General features: G+C 50.6%; 1 protein-coding gene across 1 annotated transcript in view; it reads right to left on the minus strand.

Annotated features, from left to right (window-relative positions):
• Positions 1–21,554, minus strand: part of LOC115537029 (sodium channel protein type 4 subunit alpha) — a 297,785-nt gene that overhangs the window by 203,865 nt on the left and 72,366 nt on the right. Inside the window, exons 5-8 of the mRNA XM_030348626.1 lie at positions 19,763–19,852; positions 17,595–17,723; positions 8,021–8,112; positions 5,949–6,191 (exon numbers count right to left, since the gene is read on the minus strand). Coding sequence (XP_030204486.1) covers positions 5,949–6,191; positions 8,021–8,112; positions 17,595–17,723; positions 19,763–19,852 — 554 coding nt within the window. The remainder of the gene's footprint in view (positions 1–5,948; positions 6,192–8,020; positions 8,113–17,594; positions 17,724–19,762; positions 19,853–21,554) is intronic.

A 21,554-nucleotide genomic window follows, 5' to 3' on the forward strand; every position in this document is an offset into this window, starting at 1 on the left:
TTTGTAAACATGAAATTATTTCAGGGGGAAAAATGCTGTGAAAAAATTTACGCACAGTGCGTTCAGGATTAGGACTGATATAGCTTAGGTCGGCCTAGACTTAATCAAATGTGTTTTAATATTTTTAGCATTCATATTATTGTAGTCTATTCTTTCTGTAGGCTACTCTGCTGATGGCCTTGATGGGGAGATATTTTTTGGCTGCCACAAAATATACAGTTACATCTAACAACATTCCTGCGTCTACCCCTCCTACAGAGCCCATTTCAGCGCCGTGTCAGTGGAGAAGCCTACGAACGTTGTTAGAGCAGTATACACACGTTCATGTTAAAAGGAGTTTTGGGAAATGCACAGAACATTTTTACGAACTTTTGAAAGATCATTCGTGAGAACCTTCGTATGAGCATGGATCCATCGTTATCGGGAAACTTGGCCCAGGTTAGTTCGACACACACACACACACACACACACACACACACACACACACACACACACACACACACACACACACACACACACACACACACACACACACACACCACACACACACATGCACACACACGCACACAAAATCGATTCAACCATTTCAATCTGTATGCAGCTCAGCTATTCTATATTTGATCTCAAATGTTAACTTTATCACATTAGCTATTTGTTTAACTCTTCACTTTGTTTGTTTCCAACCATTTTACTTTTTTTAAATGGTGTGCATGTTTACATTGTTTACTTTTTTGAACTCTGTTCAAATCTTTTCACTTAATTTAAGCCATTCCACATTTCTTTACATCTTAAACTATGTGGCTTTATTAAAACCTCAGCTGCACTACAGCCCTCACCACATTTTCTGCAGGAAATGCATTTTCTAGTATTCTAAAGTCATTCCCAGTCTTCCACTGATTAATGACCTCAACATACGAAACATGGACACACTCAACCGTGACACAGCCCATGAAAGCAAAGAAGAAGCTGTTAACCAAATGGAGTTTGCTTATTGGCAACGTTAGGGTGATTGAACATTTCCATGGGAGATGGACACCCTTTGGGCCAGTGATGGCTTAACGTTTCTTTGGTAGACGGCAAAGATGGAATGAGTGCTGCATTATGGGAAAAGGGTTTTCTCTTATTTTTTGTATTGACCACGTTGACCATTGATCTCCCTATGAGGGGCTTTTGGAAGCAGCCAATAGCAAGAGGTGAATCCCCCTGACACCATTAACGCCACTCATCCCCTCTCAGGTTTCATGGGAGCTTTTAGAGATCGATCTGGGGGCCTGCGGGGGACATTTGTCTAACGCCGTGACATGAAATGAATAAATTGATGGACCTTAGACTTAATCCCGACGTACAGCATTCCTGTAAAATCAAAAGCGCTGCACAGTTTGACAGACATGATCCAACCATGAAGCCATAACGCCCCCAAGCTCTCCCCGTCGGGGACACACAGACAGGGACACACAGGGACAGGCAGACAGGGACAGGCAGACAGGGACAGGCAGACAGGGACAGGCAGACAGGGACAGGCAGACAGGGCTTCCTAGTGGAGGGTTGATCCACTGAGAAACGTTCCCACCACCAGGGGCTTCGCAGTCTCAGGAAACAACAGACGCCGGTTATTAGAAACAAAACAGTATATTCAGCATCATGTTCATGGTTTTCTGCTGTCCATGTAGATATCGGTCCCACATTTATCATCACAAATAAAGCGACACTGTTTTGGTCTTTAGTGCTTCCGTTTATAGAGCTTCTCAAACCAAGAGACACCTGGCAGTGTCCAAAAGCTGAGAGTGGGGATGGCCTCTCAGAACGCCCCCAGGTCCTCATGCCAATAAAGCTCAACTTTATTTATGTGGCCATTATCACGACGACGTCTGGAAGGCTCTGCCAGCCGGCCCACATCTCATCCACCTCGTTTGTATTTACAATGTCAAACGCTTTCTCTTCTTAAAGCTAGGGCAGGCCATTGGTTTTAGTAGCATTTTTTGTCATATTTATTTAAATTCTCTTAACATTCTGACAGCCATCAATTAATCAAATGCTTTCGATTGAACAATAGAGTAAGTGTGGATGTTCCAGGTCTATAATAAGCCCTTCCAATCGTTCATTGCCCTGAATGAGAGGAGACCTAGCTATCCGAATTCCTGCCCGCTTATTGCTGCTCTGCCTAGTGTCATCTCACCCCAGGCTAGCAGACCCGCTGCTAAAGCTAGAGAGCTACACGCGTTAGTGGCTTTTTTAAATCGGATACTTTCAAAATCGAGCTTACTCTGGCTGGTTCTCCAAATTGATTAAAAGATAAAGACATAAAAAAAATCTTTAATTGGATTAAGCAATAGTGTCCACCCGCCCATGCATATGAGCTACAGCGTTCAGTTACTGTAATGAGGAAAACCCGGCGGAAGCCATATTGATTTATTTTGAGTAGTTTATTTGTTTACGTTTGTTTGTCTGAAAAGCATTAGATTTCAAATCCATGCAGTCTAGGGCTGGATTTCAATTTACCATTGTCTCTGTATGTGTGCGTGTGTGTGCGCGTGTGTGTGTGTGTGTGTGTGTGTGTGTGTGTGTGTGTGTGTGTGTGTGTGTGTGTGTGTGTGTGTGTGTGTGTGTGTGTGTGTGGGGGGGGGGGGTCTGTGTGTGTGTGTGTGTGTGTGTGTGTGTGTGTGTGTGTGTGTGTGCGTGTGCGTGCGTGCGTGGGTCTGTGTGTGTGTCTGTCTCATTCTGTATATGACTAGGGAACTGCTGTATATGCCCTAAGACAAATCAGGCCCTGACATGTTGGAGTTTTTGTGTGTGTGTGTGTGTGTGTGTGTGTGTGTGTGTGTGTGTGTGTGTGTGTGTGTGTGTGTGTGCGCTCGCGCGTGTGTGTATGTGTAAGTAAAGTGTATGTGTGTGTGTGTTTGTGTGTGTATGTAAATGTGTGTGTGTGTGTGTGTGTGTGTGTGTGTGTGTGTGTGTGTGTGTCTTTATTGACATTAGAGTCCGGTGCCCAGATGACATTGTCCAGTTGGTGCAGCACACACACGCAGCGCGTTACATGACCCAAGCTCTCTCTCCGGAATGTTCTGCAGCCTCCGCTAACGCTAGCATTAGCTACAGCTGCGGCCATCTTGTTCACCACATCCACTCATTATCCAATTAGCTTTTATTTGATTTGATTAGATCTTTCCTTGACATTATTTATAACTCTGAGCATGTCTATTTGTAGGTGGTGGTCAGGGTCATCGCTGGGAGAGGCAGGTCCAGTCACAGGATTTAAATGTTAAATAAGATTCAATGAATTGAGTTCCTCTTAACAATGAGCTTGTGTTTTTCAAACAGTAACTTTAGTGAAGCGGGCAGCAGGATAAGAATAGTCACAACCTGCTGTTAAAAGTCAAGCTAGTCCGTCGTCATGGCAGCCGCTCAGGAGTGCCTGCCTCTCAGCTCTTTCTTATCAACGCCTTCTGAGCGCTCACCTGAGAGGGCTGAGTACTGCTCACCTCAGAGAGTACTGCTCACCTCAGAGGGCTGAGTACTGCTCACCTCAGAAGGGCTGAGTTCTGCTCTCCCCCAGGGTTGAGCAGTACTCAGCCCTCAATTTTAATGTTTTCCTTTAAAGGTCTAGATAGATATTAGTGGGCCCCTAACACAGTATTTGAAGACGTTCCCGAAATTCAGCCGTGGTGCAGAATTACAGCCATTACAAGCCAGTCGCACATTGAGCTTTCCCCAAACGCTCCGTTTCGGTGTCTGTAGTTTTAATGCAAATGAGGAGGAGAGAGGCGGGTCAAGGAGAAGGTTGGGGGTGTGGCCCTGAGCAGCTTGCGGCTACGGTACCATGCGCTTACAGTGGATGTATTGCAATGGCGAGGCGCACACAGCCTGTGGTCGTGTTCTGTAAATATTCTAGAACACTCTGGGTGCTCCGGCGGGAGCCCTAGAGCTCTATATCTAAATAATATCATATTATACATAGATATCTATATCATATAATACATATTATCACGGCCAAAAGACGATATTATGAATCTCAAACGACTGCGTCAGAGAACGTCTCTGGTTCTTCCACTCCCACTTCAATCTGAAGTAGACTGAACCGTGCGCTGCCCGCTGCCCGCTGCCGGCTGCTGGGCGGTGGTGCTTCGCGGCTGCGGGCGGCGGGCAGCGGGGCTCCGGAGGGTGAAAACCGTGGGCAACAATCCCTTACTCCATGTCGCAGTTCATGTACTCACGGAGTCAAAACCAAAGTTCCTTTTCCCCAATTCCTTCTCAACCATGGCTGAGATAACCCCAACTACAGTCTCGTGTAAATACCAGAGACGTCAAAGAACCGACGTGTTATGCCAGAACACCAACAGCAGAACGTGTACAAAGTGTACAACACTTGCATTACAGTGTGTGTAATGACACACACACACATGTGGCGCTTGCACGATCGTAGCTCATTGTCTCATTGGCGGGCCAAATTCTCTGGGCGGGCAAGGCAGAGAAAGGAGGGGTAACTTGGCCCCTTATGACGACATATGGGGCCACATTCCGAATCAGCTCACCTGAGCTCCCATTTTTTCAAAGGCAAGCAGGTTACCTAGTGTTCGTTTTACACTGAACACAAGTTTTAGCCACCGGGGGACGATAGGCATGCTAGGGGATCTCATATTAAAGATTATCATGCCATTGGACCGTTAAAATTATTCAGTATGTTCCATAGCAGCATGCTAGGAACCTTCACTGTGTAAATAATCACCACTGGATCTTCAATAATATTGCAGCATTTAAAGTGTATTGTAAATGTATCTTTTGTGACTCAAATATTTCAATGATTTGAGTTCCTCTTACCAATGAGCTTGTGCTTTTCAAACAGTAACTTAAGTGAATACGGCAGCAGAGAGCTGAGTACGGCTCACCTCAGAGGGCTGAGTATTGCTCTCCTCCAGGGGTGAGCAGTACTCAGCCCTTAATGTTAACGTTTTCCTTTAACATGTTTCAGTACGTTCAACAGCAGCATGCCAGGAACCTTCACTTCGCATTTAAAGTGAATTGTAAATGTATCTTTTGTGACTCAAATATTTAATTTCTATCTGCAAGATGTATAGGCTTCCCGATGAGTCTCTTGCTATGCTTGTGTATGTACAGTTAACTATACAATCCTTCACAAAATAACAATATTCCAGTAAAACAAGATCACTCTAATCTCCTGCAGTGTGTTCCTGGAAGAGTCTCGCTCCTAGGGAGTGTTTGGCAGCCGGACGTCGTAGAGCACCGACACCATGACTACGCCCTCATGCTCTTTCAGAGATTGCCCCCTACATGGCATGAAGAGTTCCCGCCCAGCATGCCCCCCCCCCCTGTAATGGAACAGGCAGCGAGGGGGGAGTCTTTTGATTTATTCTCAAGTTGAAGGACATGTTTTTATTATGCGCCTTCGCTGACAGCGTGGTCGTGATGTCTTGCAACTCAGGTGTGGCTGGGCGGCCGAGGGTGTGTGTGTGATTGCGTGCGGGGGGGGGGGGGGTACTGAACAATATTGTAAATGTCAGGGCATTCATTACGTTTGGGGACTTGCTGAAATGGGACTACAATCCGTTCGGGAGCGGTCCAGGTAAATAAAAACCGCCCACTCAAGTCAGAACACACCTTAATGATGGTTATAGCTGCAGGACTGACAGTAACATATACTGTTTGGTTGTGAAAAGTGAAGGAAAGTGGACAGGTCATCACACTGCGATCCAAAATCCTCATAACTCCTGCACTCACTTCCTGTTTCTCTATCCTGAACACAGAACCACACGAGGGCTTGTTCATAAATCACATCAATCTGGTCGGCCCCTCACAGACATCCACATGTGGTCGTTCCGAAAACCCTTTCATGCTAAGTGACGTCTGTGGGAGACTGACACCGGTTCACAAGCTGAACCTTCTAGCACCTTCATTCTTATCGACCCATCCCAAGGAGGAGCAGCTGTAGTTACCCTCGTCATTGACGAAGTCCTTGATGGAGGACCAGGTCTTGTTGTTGCAGTAGAAGGAGGTGTTGGCGGCCAGGCTGCCCGTCACACAGTGGCTGCTGCTGCGCACACACTTCTGCCGCAGGTTGCCCATGAAGAGCTGCAGGCCGATGAGGGCGAACACGCTCAGGCAGAACACGGTCAGGATCATCACATCAGCCAGCTTCTTCACCGACTGGATCAGGGCCCCAACGATGGTCTTCAGGCCTGGGGATCCCCACACAAACACACGCACACATACAAACACACACAGACACACACATGCAAATGAACACACACACACAAACACACACACACACTCACACACTCACACACTCACACACACACACACACACACACACACACACACACACACACACACACACACACACACGCGCACGTACACACATGCATATGTATATACAAACACACATACGTACATGCATACACGCACACATCAAACATTCAAACATACACATACATACATATATATATGCATTCATACATTGTTACACAGACATTTGCACAGACACACATGCACAACATCCAAGAGCAAACGCAGATGGATACACATAGATGTATACACACACATACACCCACAAATAGGCACACACACACACATGCGCGCAAAGTTACACTGTAGCATAGAACTGAGAGGTAGGCAGAGTAAGCTAGCAAATATGAAGCGCTATAATTCCCTGGACCAGTTGAACCATTATTTAGCAGATCATGTGCATCATTTGGCAGCCAGTTGGTGTGATGTCATGCAATCATCAGATAGCAGAGGATGGCTTGCTGTGCTGCACATTTTAAGTGGCCATCAAACACTGCTACTGAGCCACGATCCTTTCCAGGGGTGGCTTTATTTATTTTTAAGTTTGTTTAAGAGCCATACGTCCCAACATTGCGTTAACATTTCTCATTTAGTGCAAATCAGTTGATGAATGTCAAAATAAAAGCCGTGCCGGGTTTTATTTTTTGCCCTTCTGATGATGTGATTTGCCTCAGATTGAATCAAGGCTAACTACCGATACAAGGGTTGGTGTTTCTGGAGGTCCATGGCTCTATCCTGACCTCCAATCATAAAAAACTTTTCAAATAAAGTATTAAAGGTGTACTTTGATTGTTGCTGTAAATACATTATTATTCTCAGTTTGCCTACAAACAGCAGCCTTATTCTTTTTAAATATGACACAAGTAATAACGAATGGAAACAAGCAAACAAGACAAGAATAATATCCAAATCCAAACACACAATGATTGGCAAGAACAAGGGGAAAAAACACCTTCAGCAAACAAAGACACCAGCTAGAAGCGACCCATGGACCCAGTCCATTATTTTGTTTCACCTTCACAAGGTCACCTCTTTTATGGTGTGGGTTTCTTTTTACTTTTACTTTAAAAAGAGAGGAGCATGTCAGAAAACAGAGGATCTGTCTATTTGAAGAATAACATTTACAACAGAACCAGCATAACATGACAACATGGCTATCTGCCAGTTGAACTGTTGTAACATGTTTAGGACTTGTCTACAATGTAGTGGCTGGCATATTTGTAGTATGGTCATATAAGCAGAGCTAGTACCATAATGACATGCAGAGTGGAAAACATTCAGAGGTCATCATGAATTTGTTTAGTTTTGTGATTATTCCAAAAATAGGTTTCCTAATCAATTTACATTTGCCTCAACTTTATCATTTTGAAATCATGTAAAAATGAAATCAAGTTGAAGCTAACTAACTGATGTAAATTGGAGATCGAATTTCGGTTAACATATCTGAAAGTAAATTTGTCCATGGGATGGCCATAACCCAATGATCAATCCATCCTGATGTGGATACTAACAACATATTTAAGGTGATCCATCAGAAATTCAGACGTTAACCTATAAGTCCCCTCTGAGGTCCACTCATGGGATGCAAATGAAAGGAGAAGATGGCCCCTTCAGCATGCCACCGCGGGCGGACTGAGGACCGCCTCTACTGGGACCGGGACGCAGGCAGGGGCCACCTTCCCTGGTGGAGATGCATGTTCCATAGCTATAGTAGCTTCCTCACCTGGGATGACTGAGATGGTTTTGAGCGCTCGAAGGACCCTGAATGTCCTTAAGGCGGACACATTGCCCAGGTCCACAAACTCAGTCACATATCTGCAGCAAGCCGGGAGACAGAGGGGCACAAAACAAACACAAACAAGAGGGAATGACCAACATAGAACAACAACAACATCAACAGCAAGCCGAGATTGAGAGACATAGAGAGAGAGAGAGAGAGAGAGAGAGAGAGAGAGAGAGAGAGAGAGAGAGAGAGAGAGAGAGAGAGAGAGAGAGAGAGGGGGGGGGGGGGGGGGGGGGGGGGGGGGGGAGAGAGAGAGTGGGAGAGAGAGAGAGCGGGGGGGGAGAGAGAGAGCGAGTGGGAGAGAGAGAGGGAGGGAGAGAGAGGGAGAGAGAGAAGAAGGACATAGAGAGAGAGAGAGAGAGAGAGAGAGAGAGAGAGAGAGAGAGAGAGAGAGAGAGAGAGTGGGAGAGAGCGAGAGAGAGGGAGAGGGAGAGAGAGAGAGAGAGAGAGAGAGAGAGAGAGAGGGGGGGGGGGGAGAGAGAGTGGGAGAGAGAGAGAGAGAGGGAGAGAGAGAGAGAGAGAGAGAGAGAGAGAGAGAGAGAGAGAGAGAGAGAGAGAGAGAGAGAGAGAGAGAGGTCCGACAGAAACGGCCAAGGTTGAAGATTGACAGGTAATGTGGAGGATCAGTAAGTTCATTGACCTGAAGGGGGCAGAGTTGGCGAGACTTGAGACTACAAGACAAGGCGGCGCTTGGACTGACAAGAGAAGACATTTGACAATGACGTTACAGTGCAGTGCTTTTCCCCAGCGTCGCCCCCTAGTGGTGAGGCCTTACCTGGGATGACTGAGATAGTTTTCAGAGCTCTCAGTACCCTAAAGGTCCGAAGCGCCTGCAGGTTCCCTACTTTGATAAATTCTGTTAACATCCTGCGGGGGGCAGAGCGCCGTCGGTACGTGGAGACGTGACGAAAACAAATATGGAGAGCAAGAAAGGGAAGACAAAACAAAGGGTATTACATGAACACTGAGAGAGAGTCAGGAGGTTAGAAAATAAACACAATTTGTGATTAAGACCATACGACCTAAGAGCCAGGTATAAATCGGTGTGAGGTGAGGTTAAAAAAAAAGAAGTTCTCGAAATTAAGTCTAAAGATCATAATTCATACAATAAGAAACAGATTATGTTCAATTTGAGATATTGCTTAAGCAATCATTTATTTTTTACGTGAAAGATTGTTCGATGTGATTGACCTAAGACACAAATTGTGGGAAAAAATCTACAGAGCAAACGAGAAGCGAAAAAAGACTCAACACAAATCGTATCTAGAAAACAGAAATTATACACTTTGTGCTATTGATACAGGATGAATACATGAGGGAGAAAACTTCCTTCTCTTTCTTCTGGAACCCATCAGTGAGCTGTAACTCAAGCTCCTGGATCCACACCAGAGAGGACTAAAGACTGGATTCCATTCACGGTGGCTCTCCTCACACCCTGACTCAGGATCGGGGAGGGGTCGGGGGCTCCGATCAAGTCATTTGACCCCTAAGGTGCTGGCGGACCCTTATTACGGCTCATATATCACCCAGAGCTGACTAGCGGGCTGATTGAATAACAGCAGAGCGAGGCTGGGGAAGGCACAGAGCAGGCTGTTTAAATGCACATGGGGGGGGTGGGGTGAAGCTGGTGGTAGTCCGTCACCAAGGGCCAGCTTCAGTCTGGGGGTCTGTCACCAAGGCCCAGCTCCCTGACACACAGGCACATGAGTCTGGGAGATGGAACTAACCAAGCTAAAGACCAGCTCCCTGACACACGTAGACATGAGTCTGGGCTCAGTGTGAGCTGACTGTTGCTAACTGTTAACAGTTTTAGCATTTTTCTACATGCTAAAGTGGATGTTGGTGATTTTGGCATGGTTGGGAAAGGTTCCAAAGTGTTTGTGTGTTTGTGTATGTGTGAGTGTGCGTGTGTGTTTGTGTGTGTATGTGTGATTGTGCGTGTGTGTGTTTGTGTGTTTGTATGTGATGTGGGTGTGTGTATGATGTGTGTGTGTGTGCGTGCATAATGGGGGTGTGGGTGTGATTGGATGTGTGAGTGTGTGTGTGTGTGTGTGTGTGTGTTTGTGTGTGTGTGTTTGTGTTTGTTTGTATACACAAGCATGAGTGTGTCGATATGTGTTGGTGTGTGTGCATGTGTGTGTTGTGATAATGGTTGCTTCTGTGTGTGTTGTGAAAATGGTTGTGTGTGAGTGTGTGAGGTTGTTTTGAAAACGTGTGTGTGCGCGGGTGTGTTGTGATAATGGTTGTGTGTGTGTCTGTCTGCGTTTGGGAGTGTGTTGTGATAATGGTTGTGTGTGTGTGTGTGTGTTGTGACAACCCGCTCCCCACCCGGGGGAACCGCGGGGTAGTGGTCGACGGGGTGTACCGCCTTCACCCACCAGTCGGCAGCAGAGCATGCGCCGACATCCGGCGCAATCACCGGGATGCAACGCACCCGGCCGGAGGAGGGGAGAGCCGGCTTAAAAGACGGTCACGGACGCACACCGGGAGAACTAGAAGGAACAGCCAAGGACGAGTCGAGAGGAGAGAGCCTCGCGGAGGCCACGATCGATAGTGTCTGCTTTACCCTGTACCTTCATTGAATAAACGCCGACTACGGCTTACCTTGGACCCTGAGTGTGGTGCATTCCGTGTGCGACAGAAACATCCGCGAACCGGGCTGCCACATATGGTGGAGAATGCAGGCAGCTCGACGCCACTACCTCACGCGGTAACGTACCCACTCAATCCAGCATGCAGAACCCCGACGGCGCCGCCGCTCCCACGGTGGCTCAGAGACAACAACAGATCCTGGCGCAGGCGGCCGCGTCACAGCGGGAGACGGCGGAGAGTCTCGCTCTGCTCCGCGAAGCGGTGGTCCGTCTCACGCAGCATGCCGTCCGCGACGCGCCGCCAGCCGCGCCGACAGCCGCTCCGACCAGCCGGCTCACTAAACTCGGGCCGGACGACGATGTCGAGGCGTACCTGGAGGTGTTTGAGAGGACCGCCCGGAGGGAGAGCTGGCCGGCCGAACAGTGGGCCCACATCATCTCGCCCTTCCTCACCGGACCTGCGCAACAGGCAAGCCAGGATTTACCACCCGAGGACGCCGACCAATATCCGGTGCTCAAGCAGGCCATAATGGCCTACTACGGGCACAACCTCGCCGCCCGCGCCCAACGATTTCACGACTGGCGGTTCGACATCCATGGTCCGGTGCGGACCCGGCTAGTGAGGAGGTGGCTGGCCACGGGTGAGGGACCCTGCCCGGTGGATCGGGTGCTCATCGACAACACCGTCCGCCAGCTGCCGGCCGACGCCCGGAGGGTCCTAGCCCACCACCATCCCGAGACGGTAGACGACCTGATCCGGCAATTAGAGAACTGGCAGGTGGCCCAGCAACTCAGCGCCAGTCACCGGACCAACCTGCGGCCGACCGAGACCCGACGTGACCGGAGGGGGCCCCTGACGGCGTCGCGGACACCACCACCGGAGCCGCCGGTCGTGTCCCGGGAGGCTCGAGACACGAGACGGTGCTACGCCTGCGGACAGCCGGGACATCTGGCACGAGACTGTCCCGGGGACAGAGACGTGTCGATGCCATCGGCCTACGCGGTCGGAGACACGCAACGGCCCCTTATTCTGGCCACCTGTTGGGCACAGGGGTTAGCCGGGTCCCCGACTGTCCCAGCACGGGTTATGACCCAGGACACACAGGCCCTCCTGGACACGGGTAGTGCAGTGACCCTCCTTCGTCCCGAACTAGCTGGGGGGAAGGGTGGGGAGCCTATGGAGGTGGCCTGTGTACACGGGGATACCCGGACCTACGGGTCTTGCCATGTGGTCATCCGGACCCCCTACGGGGTGTTCATGGCCCGGGCGGGGATCGTACCCCACCTACCGGTACCCCTCCTTATCGGGAGGGATTGTCCAATTTTCCACAGACTCTGGGATCCGGAGCGGGAAAATCGGGTAAGGAGAGGGCCGCCTCCCCGAGCGGGGAGGAAGGCGCGACCGGCGTATGGGGCCACCCGGATTCCGGCGACCCAGGAGGAGGCATCGGCAGAGGACACCGGGCCGGAAGGGGACGGACCCTCGCCACCGGGGACTCCAACCCCCTCGAGAGGCTGTGCTGCTGGACCACCGCGGTCCGGACCCGACACGTCGGATACCCTGACGGCGCCAGACCTGAACGACCCACCCGAGGACGCCGAGAGTTCCCCTCTCACCGAGTTTTCGGACTTCCTGCCGGAGGGGGGGGTAGGAACCTCTCGGCCGGGTCAGTTCGCTAGCGCCCAGCTGCGGGACGACGCCCTCAAGCACGCCTGGAGCCAGGTCCTCGCACACGATGGACAGACCCGGGACTCGGTGAGTTGCCTACCACACCCACACTTTAGCACCAGGGGGGCCCTGCTGTACCGGGTGGTGGAACGGGACGGGGCAGTGACCGAACAATTAGTGATCCCTCGCCCGTATGTCAGCAAGGTGCTGTATATGGCCCACACGCACCTCCTGGGAGCCCACTTGGGCATGGACAAAACCCGGGATCGGGTCTTGGCGCGGTTTTACTGGCCGGGGGTGAAAAGGGACGTTGAACGTTACTGTCAAACGTGCCCGGTGTGCCAGCGGGTAGCTCCTCGCCCCTCGGCGAGGAATCCGCTCATCCCCATGCCCATCATAGGGACGCCCTTTGATAGGATAGCTCTGGACATTGTGGGACCCCTCCCCAAGACCAGCAGGGGACACCGCTACATCCTGGTGCTGGTGGACTATGCAACCCGGTACCCCGAAGCCTTACCCCTGCGCGCGGCCACCGCTAAGGCGGTAGCGAGGGAGCTTATGCTTCTGTTTAGCCGGGTGGGGATAGCACGGGAAGTACTGACGGACCAGGGGTCGTGCTTTATGTCTCGTGTCCTGAAAGAACTGCTTAGACTCCTCCAGGTCAAACAGCTCCGGACGTCGGTGTATCACCCCCAGACGGACGGCCTGGTGGAACGGTTTAACAAAACCCTAAAACAGATGCTGAAAAAGGCCATGGACACAGACGGGAAGAACTGGGACCAGCTGTTGCCCCATGTTCTGTTCGCGGTGCGGGAGGTACCCCAGGCCTCTACGGGCTTCTCCCCGTTCGAGCTCCTGTACGGGAGGAGGCCTCGCGGAATCCTGGACCTCGCCAAGGAGACCTGGGAGAGCCAACCGTCACCCCACAGCACCGTGGTGGAGCACGTGGAACAGGTGAGGGACCGCATGGCCCAAGTCTGGCCCATCGTCCGGGAACATCTCGGGCGTGCCCAGCAGGCCCAGGTGAGGGTTTACAATCGGGGAGCCCAGCTGCGCGTCTTCCGGCCTGGGGAGCTGGTGCTGGTCCTGGTCCCGACGGCGGAGTGCAAGTTCTTGGCCAAATGGCAGGGGCCATACGAGGTGGTCGAGAGAGTTGGGGAGGTAAACTACCGAGTGCGGCAACCCGGGAGGCGTAAGCCTACCCAACTCTACCATGTGAACATTTTGAAACAGTGGAAGGAGGGGGGGAATCCGCCCGGTCCGGCACCCCTGGGGTTGGTGGCTCGACGAGGGGTTCCGGTGGTTCCGGTAGGAGAGGACCTCAGCCCAGACCAGAAGCAAGACCTCGCTGACCTGGTCCTGCAACACCAGGACGTCTTCTCCGAGCTCCCGGGTCGGACCTCGGTGATCCAGCACGACATCCGGACGGCACCTGGAATAAAGGTGAGAGTTCCGCCCTACAGAGTCCCGGAGGCCAGACGGGCGGCGATCCAGGAGGAGGTGGCCCGGATGCTGCAGCTGCACGTCATCGAGGAGTCCCGCAGCGCCTGGTCTAGTCCAGTCGTCCTCGTCCCCAAACCTGACGGGAGTTACAGGTTCTGCAACGACTTCCGACGGCTGAACGAGGTCTCCGACTTCGACGCCTATCCCATGCCCAGGGTGGACGACCTGATCGAGCGACTGGGGCCTGCCCGGTATCTCACACCCCTGGACTTGACCAAGGGTTATTGGCAGGTACCCTTGACCAAGTCCGCCAGGGAGAAGACGGCGTTCACGACACCGGGGGGTCTGTTCCAGTACACCGTTCTCCCCTTCGGAGTCCACGGAGCCCCAGCAACCTTCCAACGGATGATGGACCAGGTCCTGCGGCCGCACCAGGCCTATGCCGCCGCATACATAGATGACATCATCATCCACAGCGACAGCTGGGATGTCCACATCCAACAGCTGAGGGCCGTACTAGGCGAGCTACGGAAGGCGGGTCTCACCGCCAATCCGGCCAAATGTCGCCTCGGCTTGGAAGAGACGGCCTACCTGGGCTTTCAGGTGGGTCGGGGAAACGTCAGGCCCCAGGAGAGCATGGTGGCTGCCATCCGGGACTGGCCCCGACCGACCTCCAAGAAGCAGGTAAAGTCGTTCTTAGGGCTGGTCAGGTACTACCAGGGGTTCATACCCGGCTTCGCCACCCTGACCAGCCCTATGAACGACCTGACCCGAAAGACATTACCAGATCGGATCCAGTGGACGGAGGCGGCCGAGAAGGCCTTCGAGTCGCTTCGGGGAGCCTTGTGCTCCGAACCGGTACTCATAACCCCAGACTTTACCTCCCCCCTCATAGTGCACACCGACGCCTCGGAGGTGGGGCTGGGGGGGGTCCTGTCCCAGGTCCGGGCGGGGGAGGAGCACCCCGTCACCTACATCAGCCGGAAGCTCCTTCCCAACGAGAGGAATTACTCGACCGTCGAGAAAGAGGCCCTGGCCATTAAATGGTCGCTCACTAAACTAAGATACTACCTCCTAGGTCGGGAGTTCACCCTGGTCACCGATCACGCCCCGCTGAAATGGATGGCCGGCGCCAAGGATTCCAACGCCAGGGTGAAGCGGTGGTTCCTGGACCTCCAGGACTTTCGGTTCAGGGTGGACCACCGACCTGGCAAGGAGCACGCGAACGCCGACGCCTTGTCACGCCGGGATGCCTGCCTGGGCTGGGCTTCCGGGGACCGGAGGCCTCATCTAACGGGGAAGGGATGTGACAACCCGCTCCCCACCCGGGGGAACCGCGGGGTAGTGGTCGACGGGGTGTACCGCCTTCACCCACCAGTCGGCAGCAGAGCATGCGCCGACATCCGGCGCAATCACCGGGATGCAACGCACCCGGCCGGAGGAGGGGAGAGCCGGCTTAAAAGACGGTCACGGACGCACACCGGGAGAACTAGAAGGAACAGCCAAGGACGAGTCGAGAGGAGAGAGCCTCGCGGAGGCCACGATCGATAGTGTCTGCTTTACCCTGTACCTTCATTGAATAAACGCCGACTACGGCTTACCTTGGACCCTGAGTGTGGTGCATTCCGTGTGCGACAGAAACATCCGCGAACCGGGCTGCCACAGTGTGTGTTTGTCTGTGTGTGTTTGCGTTGTGATAATGGTTGTGTGTACGTGTGTTTGTGTGTGTGTGTTTGTTTGAGTATGTTGTGATAATGGCTGTGATATTGGTTGTATGTGTGTGTGTGTGTGTGTGTGTGTGTGTGTGTGTGTGTGTGTGTGTGTGTGCTGTGTGTGTGTGTGTTGGGAAGCGGCGGGCTGGTGGTGTTGGGGGGGCTGGGGGTGACTTATGTCCCTGTCCTGCAGTAGATCCATCTGACCGCAGAGCAGCCCCCAGATCAAGGACGTGCACCCTTGTCAATGACAGTGTGTGAGTGTGTGTGTGTGTGTGAGTGTGTGTGTGTGTGTGTGTGTGTGTGTGTGTGTGTGTGTGTGTGTGTGTGTGTGTGTGTGTGTGTGTGTGTATGTACGTGCACTTGCATACGTGTGCCATCCATGTGCACTGTGTGTGTATGTGTGAGTGTGTGTGTGTGTGTGTGTGTATGTGTGTGCGCGTGTGTGTGTGTGTGTGTGTGTGTGTGTGTGTGTGTGTGTGTGTGTGTGTGTGTGTGTGTGTGTGTGTGTGAGTGTGTGTGTGTGTGTGTGTGTCTGTGTGTGTGTGTGAGAGTCTAGTAAATCGTGTTGTGAGGCCAAACAGGATGTCAACACTTCATCAGTGAACACAGAGGAGGGAATGAGGGTCGAGATATGGACAGAAGGACGTATGGAGCGATATACAGATAGGGGAGGTGTGACGGACAATCCCGGACAGGGACTATATATAAGTTTGGCCATACTGCTTTCATCAACATGTTATTAAATCCACAGTATTGGCTTTAACCCTTGAGTTTTAACAAAAGCATCCGAGCCCATAGCTCAATGCTCCTAGCAGTGGCACTCTGGAACCACGTTGGCATGTGGCTCTATTAGCCACATGCCAACGACGATGTGTCACCAGCTAGGCCATGGAGCAGGTCATTTAAATTTAAATTTAAATTAACTAAATTAACTTAAATACAGATCTTCTTTGGGGATCATCTCCTCGCTCTGTGAGAAGAGGTGTTGATGATCTGTTCACTTGGAGGTCAGCCTTTTTGTACATTCATTCTAAATACACGAGGGCCGGTCCAGGCGATTCTGCCAAGTCAACGTCAGCGGCGGAGCCAACTGCTTTCTGCATGACCCATTTGGAAAACCTTGTGGTCCCATAGCAACCGGAGAGAATGAGAGGAGCTTAAGCTCTTAGTATTATCTTTAGTAAGTCAATTAGTATTAGCTAAGATCTTAGCAGCATCGTGAACTCTTACGATTAGCGTTAGATGATCTATCGGCATTAGCTGAGATATAAGCAATATCATGAGTTAAGGGCATTAGCATTAGCTAAGCCTTTAAGCATACTTCAGTCTACAGGCACAAGGCAGCTCTTATGCTTCAGGACGCCGCGGTCTGAGTGCCCCTTCCCCCGACGCCCAGCATCGGGCTGAGCTGAAGGGGGCTTCCCCCGCCTCAGTCCCAAGGGCGGAGCTAGGGGTCAGCATTGATCCAATGGGTTCAATCTGCCCGTTTATCTCCCCTCAGTGCCCCCCGCTCCGTGTGGTAACACTCTGGCCCTGATGGACGGTCCGCTGATCGCTAGCCTAACCAAACGGCGGCAATTCCACAAACCCTAAACCATCAATCACCCGTCAATATAGAGGAGGGTTGGGTCTGAGGACGAGGAGACAGAGGAGAAGGAGAAGGAGGTGGAGAGCTGCAGAGTGGCGGAGTGTTATCGACCGGCCATGGGAATAAAGAGATAAGCTGCTAAATGTTTGTTTTAAATAATGTGTTGGCATGGAGACCAAGAAATGCTGTTTGGATCCACCAGGGATTCTGTTGAAAGAATAGACCTCCCCAAATACCTGTGTGTGTTTGTGTGTGTGTGTGTGTGTGTGTGTGTGTGTGTGTGTGTGTGTGTGTGTGTGTGTGTGTGTGTGTGTGTGTGTGTGTGCATGTGTGTGCGTGTGTGTGTATGTATTTGTGTGTGTGTGTGTGCATGAGTGGGTGCGCATGTGTGTGTGTGTGTGTGTGTGTGTGTGTGTGTGTGTGTGTGTGTGTGTGTGTGTGTGTGTGCCGTGTGTGTGCCGTGCGTGTGCCGTGCGTGTGTGTGTGTGTGGGGGGGTCGACGACTCACGCCATGACGATGACACTGAAGTCCAGCCAGTTCCAGGGGTCTCTCAGGAAGGTGAAGGGCCCCACACAGAAGCCCCGGGCCAGGATCTTGATCAGAGACTCAAAGGTGTAGATACCTGTGAAGGTATACCTGATAGAGAAAGAGAGAGAGAGAGAGAGAGAGAGAGAGAGAGAGAGAGAGAGAGAGAGAGAGAGAGAGAGAGAGAGAGAGAGAGAGAGAGAGAGAGAGACAGAGACAGAGACATAGGCAATGAAATAAATACATTTTTAGTGGTGGCACCAGGGAAAAAGTGCATGTGATCTTGTTTTATAAGTGAATAAATGTATAAATTTCAGAACACCTGAAACATGAGGTCTCCCGTGCTATCTCTCAGCAGAGCAGGACAACTGACTGATTGGCTAACAATCATTGTTACATTCCACCTCAAAGATGTATCAGTAAATGAGTTGTTAACAAGTCTCAACCTTGATTTCAGTTTGCAGCTTAGTCTCGCAAAGCCAGACCAAACTACAGCAAGTAGAATGGTCTGGAACCATGCTACCTCGAGCCGTCTATCCGTGGGGAAACTGGGCGGGCCTGTTTTTATTTCTTTAAACCAATCACAATCGTCTAGGGCGGGGCTAAGCCCGGGAAGCAGCAGCGGTGTCAATGCAAAATAGTGCCGGGGGGAAATGCCAGCAACCGGAAGGGGAGGAGTAGCGGTGAAATCCGACACTAGGCAATAGACGCTGTTCACTTCCGTTCAGCCAGACTATTTGCAGCTTAAAGAAAAGAGGCGGAAGAGTTACTTGTCACAGTGGGCCCGACTAGAAAACCAGCAGTCCTGGGGAGCCAAGCTGGCTGACTAAAAGACCAGCAGGCCTGGGGAGCCAAGATGGTCGACTAGACAACCAGCGGGCCTGGGGAGCCAAGATGGCCGACTAGACAACCAGCGTGCCTGGGGAGCCAAGATGGCCGACTAGACAACCAGTGGGCCTGGGGAGCCAAGATGGCCGACTAGAAAACAACTGCTGGGTCCCATTAGCAGCTTAATGTTTATGTAGATATGTGGCTGACGTTATCAGATGGCTCAATTGTTTGGGCCTTAGCAGAAACGGACAAGTATATAGAAGAGTAAGGGAGTTAGAAAGGGAGTCAAAGAGGAAGTGGTTTTGGAATAGCTACTGAAAACTGAACATAATGAAAAATAATGAACCAAAAAGGAGGATTGGCTTCCTAAAATAGCAGACAGAACTCGCCGATTTATCACTACTAGCTGAATTAGACCAATAACTTTCAAATATTATTAGGCTTTGCATTGAAACTAAATCTGGCAAGCATTACATAAGACAGCACTAAGGAGGGTCAGAGGTCAGGAGTGCAATACATTAGAGATGTAAGCACTGCTTAGAAAGGCCTCTACTGTCCTCCAGGAGGGGGGAGGAGGAGGAGTGACATGGAGGTGAGATGAGAGGACGAGGGAGACATGGAGGTGAGAGGAGATGGAGGAGCTCGCTGTAGATCTGCTCCTGTGCTACACACTAATTCTGACCCTCATTCCGGACCCTAAATTAATGTCTCTGTCCTGCTCACTCAGACGCACACACAGGAGGGAGACACACACACACACACACACACACACACACACACACACACACACACACACACACACACACACACACACACACACACACACACACAAACAAATGCGGCGTCAGAGGGACGGAGGGTCGGATAAATGTCTGATATGAACATGGACGGACAGACAGCCTGGCTGAGACAAGTGGATTGACAGACAGACATACCTACACAAGAAAGCAAATAGACGCAACCCTACAGACAGACAAAGGAACAGACAGACAGACAGACACAAAGACAATCAGACAGACACAAGAAGACAGACAGACAGACAGACAGACAGACAGACAGACAGACGGACGGACGGACGGACGGACGGACGGACGGACAACCAGACACAAAAGAAGACAGACAGACAGATAACCAGACAGACACAAGAAGACAGATAACCAGACAGACACAAGAAGACAGACAGACAGACAGACAAAAACAAAGACAGACAGTCGGTCAGACAAAAACAAGGATAGACTGTCAGTCAGACAGAAGGATAGACATTCAGACAGGCAGAGGATAGACACACAGACAGACAGAGGATAGACAGGTGTACTCACTCTAGGTACTTGGCCCAGTAAGCTGGCTCCGACATGGCCATGAAGCAGCAGTTGGTGAGAATGGTGCACATGATGAACAGACTGAACAGAGTGATGGGGTTAAGGAGGAACGCTCACTACAATACACAATACACTCTATTGATCCACATTATATTGATCACACTCTATTGATCACACTATTGATCACACTCTATTAATCACACTATTGATCACCCACTCTATTGATTGAACACTAATGATCACACACTCTACTGATCACACTCTATTGATCACACACTCTACTGATCATGCACTATTGATCAGTCTATTGATCACAAACTCTATTTATCCTCACATTATTGATCACACACTATTGATCCACACTTTATTGATCATACACTCTATTGATCATACACTTTACTGATTATACACTCTATTGATCCACACTGTATTGATCATACACTCTATCGATCACACACTCTATTAATCCATAAACTCTATTGATCCATACACTCTATTGATCACACTCTATTAATCCCATACTCTATTTATCACACACTATATTAATCACACACTCTATTAATCGCACACTTTATTGATCCATATTCATAGTCAGACTTACAGAACCGTTTTCGTGTTCAACTGAAATGACTTCGACAACATTGACATGACCAATATGCAATTTGGGCATGAAAAGCTGAAAGAAATCCCTTTTTTTTTTTTAAGAAGACTAACTTTCCACACAAGTCCCTTCCAACAGAGCAGGTAGAGGCAGGCAGAAGCCTGCATGGCTGCCAATCACTTTTTCTAATTAATCCTAATTATTGTAATATGTTACCAGGGACACAGCGTTCTGCTGGTGGAAGAGCGCGAGAGGAGAGGGAAGAAGAGGGGGAGGAGAGGGAGGGAGAGGGGGAGGAGAAGGAGGAAGAGCGCTAGAGGAGGGAGGAAGAGGGGGAGGAGAGGGAGGAAGAGGGGGAGGAGAGGGAGGAAGGGGGTGAAACTAACTGCATGTCAGCTATTTTTACGCGCACGTCGTCAGCTATTTATACGTGCACGGGCAGCGTGATGAGGAGGCTGTAGTGGGAACGCTCTGTGGGGGGGCCATGTGGGGGGCTCTGTGTGAGTGTGGGGGGGGCTGTGTGTTCGGGTGTTCTGTGGCAGCCGTTGAGATAGCAGGGTTAGTGATGGACGGACAAACAAACACACACACACACACACACACACACGCACACACTTAACGCCCACACACTGCCGTTGCACAGACTGAGCTAATTACACCTTAATGACAGCTCTACCGCTGCGACCCTCGCAGGCCACCGTGACTGATAATGACGTTACAGTTAGGATCAGCACCTTTCTCCCTCTCTTCATCCTCCTCTTCCTTCTCTCCTTCTTTCCGACCTTTCTCTCTTCTTCATTAGAACTTCTGTAGAATAACTTCGGGAAACCATAGGAACCCATGAAAGCATCAGGCATGAACTTTTCTTTATTTTATATTTTATTTCTACACTGTTCACTGTACACTGGTCTCTCTCTCTCTCTCTCTCTCTCTCTCTCTCTCTCTCTCTCTCTCTCTCTCTCTCTCTCTCTCTCTCTCTCTCTCTCTCTCTCTCTCTCTGTGGATGGGCTTGACATAGTGGCACCAGTGTGGTTGGGCACCGATCCAGACCTCTTGGACAAGAATGCGCATACAGGCACAAGCACGCACGTATATACACACACACACACAAACACACTTTTAAGAATCAAGCAAAAATCAAACACACATACACACTAACATGCTGCACGCTAACACAGTGCACGTCACACG

The sequence above is a fragment of the Gadus morhua genome, chromosome 23, assembly GCF_902167405.1.
Source record: "Gadus morhua chromosome 23, gadMor3.0, whole genome shotgun sequence".
In the NCBI taxonomy this organism is placed as follows: Eukaryota; Metazoa; Chordata; class Actinopteri; order Gadiformes; family Gadidae; genus Gadus; species Gadus morhua.